Source organism: Mus musculus, chromosome 12 (assembly GCF_000001635.26).
Source record: "Mus musculus strain C57BL/6J chromosome 12, GRCm38.p6 C57BL/6J".
NCBI lineage: Eukaryota > Metazoa > Chordata > Mammalia > Rodentia > Muridae > Mus > Mus musculus.
Genome location: NC_000078.6, coordinates 116219480 through 116238073, shown reverse-complemented (window position 1 = coordinate 116238073; position 18594 = coordinate 116219480). Strand labels below are relative to the sequence as shown.

General features: G+C 41.0%; 1 protein-coding gene across 4 annotated transcripts in view; it reads left to right on the top strand.

Moving 5' to 3' along the window:
* The window catches only part of Wdr60 (WD repeat domain 60), a 56786-nt gene that overhangs the window by 24973 nt on the left and 13219 nt on the right, over positions 1-18594 (top strand). For 2 of the 4 annotated variants that reach the window (XM_006515780.4, NM_146039.3), the window contains 6 exons: positions 4628-4757; positions 5368-5479; positions 6297-6385; positions 8364-8493; positions 11937-12109; positions 13025-13187. In XM_006515780.4, coding sequence (XP_006515843.1) covers positions 4628-4757; positions 5368-5479; positions 6297-6385; positions 8364-8493; positions 11937-12109; positions 13025-13187 — 797 coding nt within the window. Of the gene's footprint in view, positions 1-1606; positions 3967-4627; positions 4758-5367; positions 5480-6296; positions 6386-8363; positions 8494-11936; positions 12110-13024; positions 13188-18594 lie in introns of those variants that run through there. The other 2 variants (XM_011244097.3, XR_381520.4) reach the window with 2 other exon arrangements.

The following is an 18594-nucleotide window of genomic DNA, read 5'->3' as shown; positions in this document are numbered from 1 at the left end:
TGTGTATCCAACAGGAGTGCGACATGGTTTGCAAGCATCACAGATCAAGCCGAACCCAAAGCAAAAATACTGTCCACAAATGCAATAAAAGATGTGATAAGATAATCTTCTTAGATTAATGTATTTTGTTTTTTATGTGTGTTAGTGTATTGCTCATATATATATACATACATATATATATATATATACACACACACACACACACACACACACATATATATATATATATATATATATATATGATGTGGATGTGTGTATATATATATATGCTCCTCATGCATGCCTGGCATCCATGGAAGTCAGAAGAGGGCGTTTGTGTTATGGATAGTTGTAAACTACCATGTTGGTACTGGGAATTGAATCTGGGTCTGGGTCCTTTGCAAGAAAAACAAATTTTCATAATCACTGAGCCATCTCTCCAGCCCACAGTCAGAGATTTTTTTTTCTTTTTTGTTTTTTTGTTTTTTTTTTTTTTGAGACAGGGTTTCTCTGTGTTGCCCTGGCTGTCCTGGAACTCACTCTGTAGACCAGGCTGGCCTCGAACTCAGAAATCCACCTGCCTCTGCCTCCCAAGTGCTGGGATTAAAGGCGTGCACCACCACTGCCCAGCTGATTTTTTTTTTTTTAACACACTTATTTTTTGGTGATAGAAATTTAGTACAGACAAAAATGTAGTAGACTTTTATAACATTTAAACAGTCTTTTATCAATGGGCCAAAGTGAAGTAGACTATCTTTAACCATAATGGAATTAAGCTCCAAATCAAGAAAAGGTCAATTAGAAAATTGCCAGAAGTTGCGAAATTAAACATTATACTTCTTGGTGAACCATAAGAAAAAAGAAGAAATTAGGAGAGAATCAACGTCTACAATCTCTGTCTCTCTCTTTTTCTCTCTCTCCCCTTCTCTCCCTTCTTCCCCCTCTTTCTTTAGAGATTTATTTATTTTATGTATATGAGGGTTCTATCTGCATTATGCCTACATGCTAGAAGAGGGCATCAGATCCCAGTCTAGATGGTTGTGAGCCACTATGTAGCCGCTGGGAATTGACCTTGGGTCCTCTGCAAGAACTGGATAGTTCTCTTAACTGCTGAGGTATCTCTCCAGCTTGAGAATTTAAATTTTTCATCTTGGGTGCTGCTAGTTGGACTCAGGGCCCTGAGTGTACTAGGCCTGCATGCTGAGCCACACCCAGGCCCACGTGTTGCTTTTAATAGCAACAGTGAAAGGCAGCATTTGCAGACCTTCTTCAGTGTGGTGTGCTGGATCTACAACAGCAGAAACACATTGGGAAAGTGAAAGGCTGTATCTCAGAGGTCCAAGTAGGCGCCAGGAGCCTTGGAGAGGCAGAAACTAATTAGAAATTATAAAGGAATGAAATAAAAGGCAAGAACAAAACTGTGTAAAATTGAAAATATTTCCAATAAATTCAACAAAGCCAAAATTATTCTTGGAACAAATTTATAAACTCTATGGTAGGTCTTGGTCAAGTACAATGAAGAAAACAAAGACACAGTAAAAATGGAAAAGAGCATTGCTGCAGAGCTAACAAACTTTAAATGAGACTCTGTGAATAATTGCCAATAAAGATCTAGGTGAGATGAGCAAACCTTAGAAAGGCACAGCTCAGCACAGCAGATGCAAATCCCAGAAGTTTTAGGCTGTTAAAACTTCTTTGTTAAGTTTGTTTAGTATGTAAATTACTTTTTCTCTCAAGTTAACATACAGACATAGTTGGTCTGTACTCGAGGAAATATCTCCTGTTTTCACAGATTCCAGAGAACAGAAAAATGGGTCCCATTTTCAACTTGTGTTTTTTTTTTCCCCTGAGGTTTAGCCAGACTTTGACTCAAAATTTTATGACTATGAAAATGAAAAGTTGTGTGCACGTGTGTGTGTGTGTGTATGAATGTATGAATGTGTGTATGTATGTATGTATGTATACAGAGTGGCAGGTAGGGACATAATTTATTAGGGGGTTTGTCTCACTTCATTGCATGGGTCAAGAAGTACCTTAAAGGCTATCCAAATTAATAAAAAACAAAACAAAAACAAAAACAAAAACAGAAAAATCCATAGTATGGCTCCATTTAGGTCCGAAAGCCTGATATCAAAGGAAATGGGTGGTGTAATTCTGTTTTTTTTTTTGTTGTTGTTGTTGTTGTTTTGTTTTTTTCTTTTTTCTTTTTGTTTGTTTTTCGAGACAGGGTTTCTCTATATAGTCTTGGTTGTCCTGGAACTTAACTTTGTAGACCAGGCTGGCCTCGAACTCAGAAATCCACCTGCCTCTGTCTCCCGAGTGCTGGGATTAAAGGCATGCGCCACCACGCCCAGCTGGGTGGTGTAATTCTTACACCAGATACAGTGTGAGAGCTGGTGGACTCTTGACCCTTAGATCTGGGGTCCAAATGCTCTAGAGTCTGGAGTTCTGATGTTCAAAGGCAGAAGAGGATGCTGACTCCTGAATGGAAAGTAAGAATCCAGACTTTGTATGCCCTTTGTCTTACCTGAACCACCAGTCTTTTGGGTTATACTGCCTCACTGTGGGCAGAAAGACTGCAGTCATCTCAGTAACAAAGGTGTCAGTGCTCCAGACATCATCACAGACACTGCCGGGCAGCCCAGACAGCCCAATGAAATGATAAGTTGTTTGGATGTCTAGCTCAGCAGAGACGCAGACTCATGTTTCCTGACATGTCAAGAATGACAAGGCTGCATTGGCTACCTTAGTATTCCTATATATAGTCATCCATTACACAATGACACCCAAAATGGGTAACACCTAAGAATTAGGGATACAAGGCTGGGTTAACATTAATTTATGCCATCCATCACCTTACCAGAACAACAAAGACATATAACAACAATAACATAGTTAACACTTAGTGTAGTAAATCTTAGCAAATTAGAACTGAGTGGAATTTCACCTAGTAAGAATATTTTTATAAAAAATTCAACAAGTAGTTTCATATGTTCTGGTGAAGCTTTTCAGCTCTAAAGGTGGGTGTGGAATCTACCACCTTTACTTCAGTCTAATTAGATGAAAATGAATAAATAAAATTATATGTATTGGAAAAAATATTTTACTAGCTACATGATTATATAGATAGAATTTTAAAATCTACATGTAAAACTAAGATATATTAAGAGTGTGAATAATGAATGCATTTAGCAAAGATGTTGCATAAAAACTTATGGCAGTCAGTTGTTTTTCTCTGTACTAGCCATTAAATTTTCACCTATTAATAGGCGCCAGATAAACATGATTGCATTAGGCCTCCACAGAGAAATGTAGAACATATTATTGAGTCTTAGGAAACAAAAAAAGTGCCTTTCTATTATAAATCCCATAAGGGTATGTGTGAATTCATACCTTTCAGAAAGCTGATTCTGAAAATTACATAGAAATACTAAGATTCAAAAGTAGTGGAGACATTATTGAAGGAGAGAAAAAATTAGAGGCTTTCTAACCCAGATGCCAAAGTTAGTTAAGGAACCCAGTTATCATGCTGTATTCTTAGCACAAGAACTCAAGCTGACTAAGTACAGGGTGGGGAACATCGGCCTTGACACACTGACACTGGCTGTGTTGTAGTTGTTGTGCGGTAGGGAAAGGATGATTTTCTGTGGCTAATGCTGGAGCAGCTGGAGAAAGGTGTGGAAACCGAAAGCTGAGCCCTGTCCTGAGCCACCTACACAGGGAGACGATGTGCACAGCCAGGAAGTGTGGAATGTTCTTCTGTGGCAGGAAATCTCGAGGCTGGATTGTAGGGAGTGAGGAGAAAGTTGTAGGATGGTGGCCAGAGAATCAGATGATGTAAGAGTGACAGTGGTTGTGAGGCCTCTGAGTGAGTGGAGGAGGACAGGAGATGAGCCATGTGAGAACAAGTGACTTGTTAACACTGTGATTCTGGGAAGATCTTTCACCCATCCATATGTACTGAACACCAGCCATGTGGGAGTACTGGTAAGTGGAAGAAATAAAGAACACTTTTCTTGCTCAGCTTGCATTAGACTCAGGGGAGGTGACTGGGATACTTACATTGAATCCAGTGCCATCGCCTTTAGGGTGAAACCATTATAAATAGTTGGGAAAGAAGACTGTGAGGCAAGAGGACACCTAGGGTCTGGGGTTACTGGTGTCTGTCAGGAGCTTGTTTCCTGTGGGAATAGGCCGATGTAGCTAGGAGAATGTAGGCAGAAAACCTGGTTGTCATAGTAGCTGATAGTACAAAAATGTCATCCTGACATTCATCCTATAGCCAACATGAAAACAGTGCTGGCCATGGAAATTCTAGTATACATGTATTGTAACTGTCAGCCTCAGTGTACTGCAGTGGGCCAGTCACACACTGGCTCATGATATACTCCCACCACTACTTGCTGACTGTTTTTATTTGTGCTTGCTTTTTCCTTTTCTCCTAGGCCTCTAATGTGGGGTCCTGTGTAAGTTAAGAAAGCATTTGGCCACTGAGTTACATCCTCAACTCCTGTTTAATTATTTAAAATAATTTTTGAATACTTTAGACTCACTCTTAATTACTTACATGTGACCCTAAAATATACCCTCCTGCAAGTCCCTGAGTTTTGTTATTCAATTGAATTTTTGTTTCCAATCTGTTTTAAAGGACACGAAGTTCAAAACTGCTCCGGCTTATTGACTTAGACTTTTCGTTCACATTTTCTCTCCTGGATCTACCACCAGTAAATGAGTATGACATGTACATTAGGAACTTTGGGAAAAAAAATACCAAGCAGGTTAGTGCTACCTAACTGATAAAATGAAAGTACAGTATAAATGCATGTGCCTTGTGTCTACTCTGCAATATTAGAATTGGAAATGGCCTCTGAAGGCAGTAGTCAGGAGAAAGCGTGTGCTTCACAACTTGGTACTCATAAACTCAAAGAATGCAAAGTCTAACATAGCCTCTTGGGGCATGATAAATAATTGGTACAGATGACAGGTCCTTAGTTTCTTTTATGTTGAATTTTTGCTCACAAGCCCGTCTTAGCAGGCAAATCTTAGCAGCAGGAGCCTGATAGAAGTAGTAGTCATGCTACATCCGCAGTCAGAAGAGCAGAGTAATAGCTGCGTGCATAGTCATACTAAGTTCATTTTCTCCAATTTCTATACAGTTCAGGACCCAAGCCCAGGGATTGTGTCAGCTGCTTTTAGGCAGGATTTCCCACATCAATTAATATTTGAAAGTCCCCCACAGGCTAACCTTATCCCAACCCCAAGTATACTTTACTTTTTAAAAAAAGTGTATTAGGTCTTTTAAAAATGTCGTTACTTTTATTTTAAGTAATGGCAAATTGATCTGAAATTGAAACTAGATGTTAATTCTAAGCTACTTTTGCCTCTAAGGCGTATGTTCAGTACAATGAAGATAATGTTGAGAGAGACATTCAGACTGAAGATATAGAAACCAGGGAAGTATGGACCCAACACCCAGGAGAAGGCACGGCTGTATCTGGAGGTAACTGGTTGGATGTCTACTCTCTTCACAGTATGTTTTGATTTGTTTTGTTTTTATGTAACTCCTTTTATCCCAGTGTTGTTTTTGATGAGGTTTTAAGTATATGACTGTGGAAGTAACCTTTTAATATTCCTTTGAAAAAACAAATTAGCTCATGAATGAGATCAGAGCTGTTGAATCACAGGGAATCATTAAATTGGCCTGAACCCTAGTCTGATCCCTGAGAGGATTTGTAGTGCCATGGGGAAGATACTGTCCTCCAAATACTCACGATATAACTTCACCCCACACCTGCAGGACAGACTCTGCTCTGAGAACAACACAGTTTATTCTCATCAGTGTGTTGTCATTTTGAAGTGCAGTTTCAAGATGTGTTCCATCAGTGCAGTTTAGCAGTCTCTAAGATACAGGCATCTGCAGCTGTTCACATAGAATTTACTTTACTCATTGACCTTTTTTTTAAAAAAAAAATTTTTTTAAAAGGAATTTTCTATATGGCTTCACCATAAGAAAGCTCCAGGGTTGGTTTCTCTTACTGCCGGTGCCCTGCACCCTAGGTGTTGCAGATTTCTCATCTTTAGATGCTTGATCTGTAACCTAAAACTCACACCAAACACACTGGTTCTTTTTAGTGCATTCCTCGTGGCCGTTGACGAGGATTCAGTCTCTGAACTTCCTGTAAAGCAGTGTGAAGTTGGGAGACAGTGTTGACTTTTCTCCAGGTTCTCCGTATCTGTGGCACTGCTTCAATACTGTGATTTGAAAAGCTTCACTGTTTTGGAGTCAACTTTATTGACTTAAAAAACCTGTATTTTAGGTAGCGAAGAAAAAGACTTCTCTGATGTCACAGTTGTACCGAAGATCGACACTCCGAGGTTGGCTAACTTTCTCCGGGCAGCGTGCCAGGTACTTTCTGTGCTGCGTGTCCTCTTCTGGGAATTAGCGCTCAGGGTTCACTGTGTTGTCCTTGTGGCTTAAAATCAGTTCTTTGTCCTCAAGTATTATTTTCTTACAGATTATCAGTAAAACATTCATATAAGTCCATGCACAACAACACTAGGTAAATATAGGTCACTGAAAATTCTGTTAGTTTTGGGTTCTATACTATAATTTCCTACAGTTGAAAATAACAACAAACTCTTAAGCCAAGTATGTTAAACTGGTAAAGCAAGTATAAACCTGCACAGTATTTGTAAATAATAAACAACTGGCCATGGGAAGCTTTCAAGTACATAACCATGTACCACAGCAGACCTCCCTCATCTGACTTGTTATTCACTCTCCTTTTCATTATTTACCTGGTTATTTTGCAACTGACTCTAATCATCATATTTCAGTATAAATTTCTAAAAGAAAAAGATCTTTTGTTGATGTAAAAAGGCACAGTGTCTCAAAGGGAATATGAAAGTTTACGTTGCAGCCAAATACCAGAGATATAGGTTACCCTAAATACCATGTTTCAACATGGTGAACATTTCCGCTAAGTTTCTAGTTACAGATCAAGAGTGAATCTTAAACCAAAGCACTTTTCAGATATGTTGTAAGAACAATGGGTAGGAGGGATACAACAGCATGAGGAAGTCTGTGCTGGAGGCCCCAGACACTGTCTGATGACAGTCTTAGTCATAAAGACAAGCATAAAGGTGGGCAATGCAAGGCTCTCAGGAGGCCTAAAGATAGATAGCATAAGAGGATTTGTTTGTGACTTGTAATATTACAGCTCTCCACAATCACAAAGTTCTTTAACACAGGTGTGACCTACTAACATTGGTAATTTCTAATATATTAAGATACGAAGTTGATGTTCTAATCTCTATGTTGTCTCAAACTTTTTATATAAACTTAGAATTTAAATGTGGAGCAGACATAAACAGCCTAATAATGTTAAGCCTGGACAGGCTGATTTGGAATAAGCCTGTTTATCAGACTGTTATGTTAGAAATAGGATTAGGCTTGACATATTTGTTATTATTATTAGATTCTGTTTTAGTATAAAGTTCTTGCAACTATAAGAAGAGAGTCCTCAGTGCAGCGCAGTGAAGAGGGAGAGGAGCTGTAACTAGGCAGTGACAGGGATGGGTACAGGAGCCTGCTGCAGCCCTGCTTGCTTGGCTTCTACGGCAGTGACAGGTTAGGGAGCCTGCTCCCATGGTGTCTGTGCTCCCATGGTATCTGTGCATGGCACATCTCTGTCCAACCTACATGCAATCCTGCCAGTCCTTGAGTCATGTCTTTTGCTTCCTTTCCCCATTTCTGCTAATTCTTAAGTCTTTTCACGTTCTAGAGATGACCTAGTTGGAGCCACTGCAGGCATTTAATGCTGACTTAGAGTCAGTGAGTGATGGTTGCCTGTGCTTCTCCTTAGCACTTTGTTTGCTTGAGGGTGTTAGATGTCCAGGCTGCCTCCTCCTCTGAAGTTTTAATTATATTTAATGAAGGAAACAACATGTAATATGAAATAATGGCATACTGTGACATTATATTAGTTTGCTGTTATTATTATACAAAAAGATACTTTTATTTTTAAAGTTATAGTATGGTGGAGCCAAACATTTATTTGTAGAAATGAAATCTACAAAAGGTAATTTTTAACCAAAGGATAGCATGCTGTTAGTGTTTTAAGAAGTATGGCTTACCTTGGGGGTGGTTTTTCTTTTTAAAAATATATTTTTTATTTTATGTGTATGGATATTGCCTGCTTATACATCTGTGAACCATATGTGTGCATTCTGGTCTTGCAGAGGCCAGAGGAGACCCTGGATTGGGGTTACAGCCAGTTGTGTGCTACCATGTAGGAGCTGGGAATTGAACCCAGGTCTCCTGGAAGGGAGTGCTCTTCAGTACTGAACCATCTCTCCAGGCTCTGCTTACTTGTCTTTCAAAGGTGGTTGCTGTATTGCTTGAAGAGGACCGTTTGGCAGCTGGACCCAGCTGGATTCCCCGGGCTCAAGACAAAGCTCTCAACATCAGTGACAGCTCATCTCAACTGAACACAAGCCTACCGTTTCTTCAGAGTAAGAGGTTTTTTTTCTGATATTGGTTTATAGCTAAACACAAACATTTTTATTAGAACACTGATCATTAATGTAATGTTATATAGTTTAAATGTGATGGGATTTATTTTCTATAAAATAGAAACACTCAATGCCTGCAGAATTGCAAATACATGGGGTGTATTCTTTTCTTAAATATGTTTATGATTTATGATTTTCTTAACTAGAAGAGACCTGACAGCAATTTAGATTAGTGAACTTATTTAGTAAGTGGAAACTGAGATTGTCCATGTTTGTTTTAAGTCCTATAATTTCTCTCAGGTAGTCACTCAGGTAATGCCCAGCTATGGAAATGGTAAACAAAGAAAGCCTGGAGTCAGAGTATTTAAATTAGTTTAAACAAACTTCATTTGCAGAGTCAAATTTGAATTTTTATCTCATTTATCTATCTATCTATCTATCTATCTATCTATCTATCTATCTATCTATCTATCTATCTATCTATCTATTTATGGTTTTTCAAGACACACTCTCTCAGTATAGCACTGACTATCCTGGTACTAGCTCCATAGACCCATGCTGGCCTCAAATGTGTGGAGATCTGCTGGTCTCTTGTCTTTCAAGTGCTAGGATCAAAGGCTTGTGCCACCACAGCCTGACTGTTTTGAGTCACTGTGTCAGTTGTTAGGCTGGCTGTGAACTCTTGAGCATCCTGCCTTGGTCTCCCCAGAGATGTATGCTCACATACCTATGTCCATTTAATAAATCTTTATCTAAGGGCAACTTTGTCTTTAAAGAATGTGACCAGTGAGGTAGCTGAGCTGTCATGGTTCTGGCTGTGAAGACTTGGCAGGAGTGAGTGGTGCCCAGCAGTGATGCTTCCTTCAGGAGACAGAGTGAAAACATACTTTGGTACCTGTAAAGCCAGAGAGTTGCTGTCTGCCTCTTGCTCTACACATTTCTTTTGCTTGCCTGCTGTTTTGAGGTTGATTTAAGTACTTTTCTGTCTTTTAAGCATTAAATACATTGTTATGTTTTTCACATTCTTCAGAGTCTTTTTGTTCATCCTTTAGAAAACCGTAAATCCAATGGGCCTCTCTTTCCAGTGATGGCCGAGTAGGCCATCTTTTGATATATATGCAGCTAGCGTCAAGAGCTCCGGGGTACTGGTTAGTTCATAAAAAAAAAAAAAAAAAAAGAAAACCGTAAATTATTGTACTTGCATCGTTCATTGTAAACACTCAGGAGGCAGAAGGAAAGAACTGGTTGTCTCAGGAGCTGGTGCACTGGGAATGGTGGCAGAATGGAATAATGTGAATTATGCATGTACCTAGAGGCTTTCGCTATCTAATGCATATCTGTTCTTGGAAGATTTGTGCATGTAAAAAGAGAGGAGGTGTTTTGTTCACTTCCTGCTGTGCCTCAGTAAGATGAATATTGAGATAAAAGAAGGAGAGTGAGTCTGAGAAAGAGAGATTCAACATAGGAGGCAGATAGCCTCACAGTGCACAGTTAGAATTTCATTTGTAATATGTCCCAATCTCTGGTCAGATACAGTGATACTTTCATCCTTCATGGGATGTGCCCACTGCTATTGTCACTGTTGAAATGTGCTGAGATGAGATGCCAGCATCGGCCTGTTTATTCATTCATTTGTGATATCTGTAGTATGCTGGCAGTCATTGGAGGAGTTGGGATTGAGCAAGTAGGTAAGACAGAAATCCTTCACTTTGGGAACTTCTTAGAATCCCAATAGACTACAAACTAGCTAAGCATGGAAACATGGGCTGTAGTAGAAAGGGTTACATTCCAAGTAACAGTTAAAGACAGAAGGCATCTCATCATGAGTGTGATCATGAGGAGACAGATGAAAAAGTGACCAAGGAAACATTGGGAAGTTTCCTATGAAAGTACCAGCCCTAGGTATATCTTGAACCTCACAGAGTCAAGGTGACCAAGGGGGACAAAGTTGGGTAGTAATGATGGTCAGATCTCCTGTTGACCATGAGTTTCTAAAAATTACTACTTTCAAAATGGGATCAGAATACAGCAGTTACAAACTTTTGTCAGTACCAGGCTGGTGAGATGCCTCATTTGGTAAAGGTAGTGTCTGCCAAGACTGGCTACCCAAATTCAACCCTGGAACATACCTGGGGGAAGGAGAGAACTGACTCCTGCATCTTGTCCCCTGACACCTACAAATGGCACATGAGCACATGCACACAGACACAGGTCCAAAGAACACAAAGGGAGGGACAGAGGGAGGGACAGGGGGAGGGAGGAGGAAAATAAGCATTGAGGAGAGGTTGGGGGGCGGAGAGAGAGAGAGAGAGAGAGAGAGAGAGAGAGAGAGAGAGAGAGAGAGAGAGAGAGAGAGAGAGAGAGAGAGAGAGAAGAGAGAGGAACCTTATTGGTGTTACTGAAAACTAGAAACCAGGCCTATGAGGTGACTTAGTGGGCCATCACTTTGATATGTATGACTGGTAATCTGAGTTCAATTCATGTAAAGACTGGAAGAAAAGAGCCAACTCCATAAGGTTGTCCTCTGACTTGGACATATGTGCTTGCTTCTTCTTAGCATGAACACAAGCATACACACACAGTCACAGCAGAAACCCAGTAACACTGGTGTCAGAGTTTTGCCCATGAGCGGTGAAGGAGCACATCTAACTATGTCATTGCTTTTCTGGAGGAGCACTGCAGGCTGTTAGAGGAGGCAGTGAGGGTGTGGCTGTGAGTGGGTGGGGCGATGCGGAAGGACAACTCTGATCCGCAGGAACTAGTCAGCAGATGTAGTTTTACTTCCCAGCCATATTAACCCTGTCTTTGTTGACTACAAAATTCTCACCAGACCATGAGCTGCCATATACTGTTTCTTCAGTTTCTCAACAGTTCTGCTAATGAGAACCGTATGGAAAGCAGCTCTGCCAAAGAAGTCTTACTCATTCTTAGAATGCTACACCTGGCTTTGGATTAGTTTTCTGCATGAAGTTCTGAGGGCCATTGTAAAGAGAACTAAGGTTCCTAAGAATAGTGTCCTAGTAGCATGTCATGTCAAGAAGGCCCCTCCAGTCATTTCTGACTCTCACACACATGGTGTGCGGAGCTGCTAGATGAGAGGAAGTGTGCTGTCCTGGCCTAGACTGCCCCATAGTCAAAGGATTTCCCTTTGTTCAAGCCACATGGTCTCCGTGGACACAGAATTTAGGTTTAGGCTGTAGGCGTGGAGGAAGACTGGCGTTTGGGGATTGAGGACCTAGCTCATTGGGTATAATGCTTTCCTAGCGTGCATAACACCTGGGATAAAGTCCTTAGTACTGAATAACTTGTTTCAGAATGGTTCAGGTCTGATATCTGCTCAGCTTTGAACAACCCATGTGCTCTTCCTCATTGAGTTAGATTTTATGTGGGTATTGTGAAGTATTTTAAATGCTAAAGCGAAATATGTTTTCTCCTATCTCCAGGTCGGAAAGTATCCTGCTTGCATGCATCTCGAGTTCAGAGGCAGACCGTGGTCTCTGTTCATGACCTACCTGAAAAGGCTTTTGCCCCATCGCTGGATAGCAGGCACCTCCTCTGTGTGTGGGATATTTGGCAGCCTTCAGGGCCCCAGAAGGTTCTGATATGTGAGTCAAAGGTACACTGAGGAGGAGTCTGTGCTTGCTTCTAGGAGGGTCCCACAAGGAGGGGCAGAGATAACAGATTGAGAGTATGAGTAGGGCCCTGTTTCTAGTGCCGTGTCTCTAGACAAAACCCATTTGTTCTGATCTAGAAATTCTAGAAATTAACAGGTTATTTCAGCCCGAAAAACCCAGGATTATCATGCAGGAGGCTCTCTATCACCTGTAAACTAGCAAATGAACATAGCTATAGGCTTAATAAAAGCATGGTCAGGATGGCCATAAGGCCAGGATATTTGAATCATGCTATTTAGGGCTTGATACTTTGAGATGTCTTAATATTCTTGTGATTTCTTCTTCTTCTTTTCCTCTTCCTTTTTTTTTTCCCCCTCTGACAGGAAGCATGTAACCCAGCCTGGCCTTGAATTCTCTATGCAGTTGAGGATGGCCTTGAACTTCGGCTCTCCTGCCTCTACCTTACCTCTCGAGTGCAGGGCTTACAGAAGTGCCCCCCACCATGCCTTTTACAATATCTTAAAATGGCTTGTAGTGAGTGCCTTTGTCACTTACTCAGATTCTTCTGCCTTCCATGTGACTCTGGTCCTGTTACTGTCTGGGCCACTGGCATCTTCCCTTTCATATCACTTCATTTTTGGTTGGAGGGACTATGCCTTGATGGTGTGTACCTGTGTACATGGATAGTAGATGCCTTAACATGATCATATTCCTACAGAATGGATTTTCTTATTCTACTGTCTGTGTGAAGAAACTCACACTTGGGCAGTTGACATTTATTTATATGTACAAGTCTGTGTTCTACTTAATTGTATCCTGTGAGTACCTTCAGGTGTCAGTCCATACTTTAGTCAGTTATTCTGTGAATGTGCCTACTATAGAATGTAGACATTAACTTCCTGTGATTGATTTTTCAGGTCACATGCTGCTGCTTTAGCCCTTTAAAAGCATTTTTGCTGTTTGCGGGAACAGTACATGGCTCTGTGGTTGTATGGGACTTAAGAGAAGACTCCAGGATCCACCATTATGTGAGACTGAGCAATTGTTTCTGGGCTTTCAGGACCCCGACATTCTCCACTGGTTAGTGTTGTCTATCTGCCCTCTAGAAAAGCCTTGACAGACTGAAGGTTTATCTTTATCAGCATTTATTCATTCAGATTATCCAGAGGAAGAGATCAGACTCTGGACAAAAGAGGCATTTGTAGTACACACCTGTGATCTAATGGGATCAGAAAGGCTCACTGGCTAGCTAGTAGGTTGTGACCACTTTGGGGATTGACTAACTCTTTCACAGGGGTCACATATCAGAGAGCCTACATATCAGATATTTACAGTATGAGTCATAACAGTATCAAAATTCCACTTATGAAGTAGCAACAAAAATAAATTTACGATCAGAGGTCACTACAACATGAGGAGCTGTATTAAAGGGCCACAGCATTAGGAAGGTTGAGAACCACTGCTCTAGGCCCAGCAAGAGACCTTGTCTCAAAAAACAAGAGAAAAGAAAATAAACCCAAACAAACAAACCAACAGCAGCAAAACAAAACAAAACACAACACGGAGAATGATCAAGGAAGACACCTGATGTCTGCCTCTGGTTTCCATAAGTACATTCCTGCATGTGTATGTGTATGCATGTACAAACACATGAACACACACATACACATACACAAAGAGCAAGCATTTCACACCCGTACAACTTCTTCTAAGTGTTTTATATCCATGACTGTCATACTAGCCTATTCCTGATGCTGAGAAAGGTGAACTGTTTGTCTAAGCCACGCTGACTGCACGGGTAGGCCCTGTACTCAGAGCCGTCTGCCTATAGCAAGGCCTTGGTGCCATGGTCTTCATTGACTGGCCTTTTCCTTTAGGAGCTGAAGTCCCGCTGGCTGAGAGATCAGGCATGGACCTTGTCTGACACTCTTTCCCCAGTCTTGTCCCTGTCCTGTTCAACCTGAAGAGCTCACACCACCACTCTGGCAGCAATCTGTTTTCTGTCATTATTCTGTCCCCAGTCTGCTCTGTCCAGATTCGGGAAGATGAGAATCACACATGTCATTTGGGGCTTTTCACTGCTGAGAGTTGCAGAATGCACTCCCTCAGCGGCTTGCTGTTCTATTGCACACTGTGCCAACTGTTGCTCTGTACCTCACCAGCACTGAGCCGGCAGGTGTTGTTAACCAGCCATTTCAGTAAGCATTTGGTTTTAATTTTGTGGTTTCAACTTGTACTCAGAAGAACTAATGATCCCAAGATTATCTTCATGTGCTTATTTATAAACTAAATATTCTTGTTGATTATGCCTGTTTAAATGTTTGCCCGTTTTTAAAAAAAAAAGATTTACTTATTTACTTATGGATGTGTTGTATGTGTGTCCACTGCCACTCTTCTCAGTCATACAAGAAGAGGGCACTGGATCATTACAGATGATTGTGAGCTACCATGTGGTTGCTGGGAATTGAACTCTGAAAGAGCATTCAGTGCTCTTAACCACTGAGCCATCTCTCCAGCCCATATTTGCTCATTTTTTATTGGATTGTTTTAAGTTTGTTTGGGAGAGAAGGTCTAATTATGGACTCTGGCTGTCTTAAGCTTATAGCAGTGCTCTGACCTCAGCCTCTCAAGTGGTGAAATTACAGGCATGCTTTGTGCCTGGCCAAGTTTATTTTATTTTATTGTCATGGTGCTAGGGATTGGATCCAGGGGTTTGCATTTGCCAGGCCTGCGCATTACACACTGAGATACATCTCCAGCCCCTTAGGTTTTGACGTTTTATATACTCTGGGTATACTTTACATTTTTATTTTAAAAAATCAGACTCTGTATTCCTTTTTGTAAAATTCCTCTTCAATGAGAGAAAGTTTTAAATCAGATGGAATTTGATTTATCAATATTTTCTCTTATGATCATGCTTTTGATGTCATGGTGAACAGTTTTTATTCAACTAAAAGTCACAGAGGTTGGGCTGCTTCTTGTGTTTTCCTGACCTGTTGTTATTTTAGGGTTTACTTTTTTTTTCTTTTTAGATTTATTTATTATTTCTTAAGTACACTGTAGCTGACTTCAGACACTCCATAAGAGGGCATCAGATCTCGTTATGGATGGTTGTGAGCCACCATGTGGTTGCTGGGAATTGAACTCTGGACCGTGAGAGGAACAGTCAGTGCTCTTAACTGCTGAGCCATCTCGCCAGCTAGGGTTTACTTTTAGGTCAGTGTACATAATAAGAGGCCTTAGTCCACAGGTTTAATTTTTATATGTAAATGCCCCATTGAAATTCACACATAAGTGTGCTTGGGATGGGTCTCAGCATGCACCTGGTTTCTGTCCTCCTTACTTCTGACCATCACTGAACTTTCCATTGTCCCTGTAGTTTGTATCTTTTTTAGAAAGTTCTGTATTTGGAATAAAGTGGAATAAGCCTTTTCAGATTGGGTAAGGAAAAATGTTTATGTTTTCATCATGGTTTTTAGTGGCCTAACAGCCAAATAATTTTTTCTTTTAAATTCTTAAAATAAAAAATATATAAAAAATAAAAACAAATGTTATGGATAAACTTATCAGTTTTCTTCTTCTTCTTCTTCTTCTTCTTCTTCTTCTTCTTCTTCTTCTTCTTCTTCTTCTTCTTCTCCTTCTCCTTCTCCTTCTCCTTCTCCTTCTCCTTCTCCTTCTCCTTCTCCTTCTCCTTCTCCTTCTCCTTCTCCTTCTCCTTCTCCTTCTCCTTCTCCTTCTCCTTCTCCTTCTCCTTCTCCTTCTCCTTCTCCTTCTCCTTCTCCTTCTCCTCCTTCTCCTCCTCCTCCTCCTCCTCCTCTTCCTCCTCCTCCTCCTCCTCCTCCTCCTCCTCCTCCTCCTCCTCCTCCTTCTTTTTCAAGACAGGGTTTCTCTGTATAGCCCTGGCTGTCTGGGAACTCACTCTGTAGACCAGGCTGGCCTTGAACTCAGAAATGTGCCTGCCTCTGCTTCCTGAGTCCTGGGATTAAGGCATGCACCATCACTGCCCAGTTTATCAGTTTACTTCTTGAATGAGTAATTTTATAATTTGTGTATAGGTTTTTGTATGAACTTGTTTTTATCTCCTCTGGGTAAATAGCAAATATAATGGCTAATACTGATTTTGAACTTGACAGGATCTAGAATTACTTCTGAGATAATCCTGGATGCATGCTAAATGGGGATTACCAGATTAGGTTAGCCTCTGGGCCTGTCTGTGAGAGATTGTCTTGTTGGTTGAGATGGGAAGACTGTAGATGGTATCATCTGTTGTATTGTGTATATGAGAGAACAGTGCTCTCTCTCTGCACCCTGACTGCACATGTAATCCAATAGCCATCACAGGCCCCATGTGCAGGAACCCATGCTGCCTGCCACCGCTTCCTGAAGCCATGATGTGATGGACTCACATCAGGGAATGTGTGCCAAACTAGCCCTTTCTTTCTTAGGTTACATTTATCAGTTATTTTGTTAGAACAAAATGCAAAGCCACTAAGTCAACTAAAGTACCAGATTCCTGGATTGCTCAGTGAAAAATTGTGGACTGTTTTAGAAAATGGCCGCACCATCTGCATTCCTACCGTCAGTCAGTGGCCGCACCATCTGCATTCCTACCGTCAGTCAGTGGCCGCACCATCTGCATTCCTACCGTCAGTCAGTGGCACCTGCTGCTACTCAGTATCCTCAGCAGCCTTCAGCATGACCAGTGATGTAGGGCTGGGTCATTGTAGTTGGTTGAAGTGGCTCCTTATGGTGACACTGGAGCAGGCTTGTCTTTCTGTATGCTCAGATGCCATTTGTGTGTCTTCTTTGGTAAAGCACCTGTTAAGGTCTTTGTCCCATCTTAAAATTCTTGTTTTCTGGTAGCTGAGTTATTGATATGAGGTAAGGGTTTGTGAGTGTTTCTCCTATCCTGTGTTCTTTTCTTTTAACTAAGTGTTTTTAAAAGTACCTCTCCAAGCACTTTTACCATCACAGACATGTTTCTTCTCTCTGTACTATATTTATATCTGTGCTTTACACATTAAAAAGAGCAAGTCACTTTTTATTTCTGTACTAACCAATTTTTGCCCTTTTGGGGAGATACTGCTGCTATGGAGAGTATTTGCAATGGCAGGTACCATATGGATTTTGATGCTATTATAAAAGCTATCTTCTTTCAAACAGAGAAAAGAACATATAAAATTTGTTAAATGACTTGGGCTCTAAGTTTTCTTTACTCTTGCTGTAGTAAAATGCCCCAAGAAATACATATTAAAGAAGAAAGTTCTTATTTGGCTCACAATCCAGGTTTTAGGTCACCGTAGCAGGGAAGCTATAGTGGCCAGAACTGGTTACACAATGTCTACAGTCAGAAGAGAGCAACAGATGCATGCCGCAACTCAGCCCTATCTCGCCTAAAGTGTAGGGCTCATCCCAGCAAATGGCACCTACTTTCTTCAGGCTGGGTGTTCAGGCTGGTGATCATGACAGTCCCCCACAGGCCAGCCTGACCTAGGTCATCCTCATTGAGCCTCTCCAGTGATTGTAGATTGTGTTGACAGTTAACACTAACCATCACATGGCCCAGAGGATACCTTTTAAAACATGGCATTTTCCAACTGCTAATTCACATGAATCTAGCATTGTTTTCAAAGCTCTAAATTCCTAAGCCATACATGATTTTGGCAGGAGACTGGTGTGGCCTCCTCTCACTTCTTTCCTATAAAGTGATACAGCACTTGCTGTAGCTCAGGTGTGTTCTCTTTGTAGTTGACATCATTTCTAGAAGACTGCGTATGACGTGTGAGTAGCTAGTGTGCTGCCCTTGACATAACTCAGGCATGCTGCTTTTGTAGGTGATGTCCTCTCTAGATGACTGCGTATGACGTGTGAGTAGCTGTTATGCTCAGGGTTGAGGGAACAACAGGAAAAGTCTGTTCATGCGTAGCACAGGACAGTTGTTCTTTCCCATATTTCTAGTCATGGCTGTTGGATCCACCAATGAGTACAGGGGGCTGACTGAGTGTACATAAAGTGCTCTATGAAAATACTCCCCGTGTTCCCTTTTGCTATCTAAATATCACGAGCAGAACGCAGGAGTGTGAAACTGTGAAGCCTCTGCAAGGAGAGGGGGACTGACTCTACATGTGGATCCTTCATGTCCCGAGGGGAATCCCCTTGAGGAGCTCTGTAACGTCTCTCCATTGTGTGTTCATTCGCTTTTTCCTAAGTTCAATACAACTCTTTTTTTTTTTTTTTTCAATTTCTATGTGGGGTTTGATTTCAGGTATTTTTCGTTTGTTGTTTAAGTACATTTCTAAAAGTGGTCTAAAAGAGATTTCATCCTATTGGACCACTGTCTTGTGCTTTGTGCTTTTCTCGGGGATGGGGTTGGGCAGTGGGAGAATAGTCACACCTGAGAGTGCTTTGGTTTCTTTAATTTCTTCTGGCTACAGCTGTATATGGGATTTGAATCTCCAACTCCAAGACATTCTGTAGGCAGCTCTTT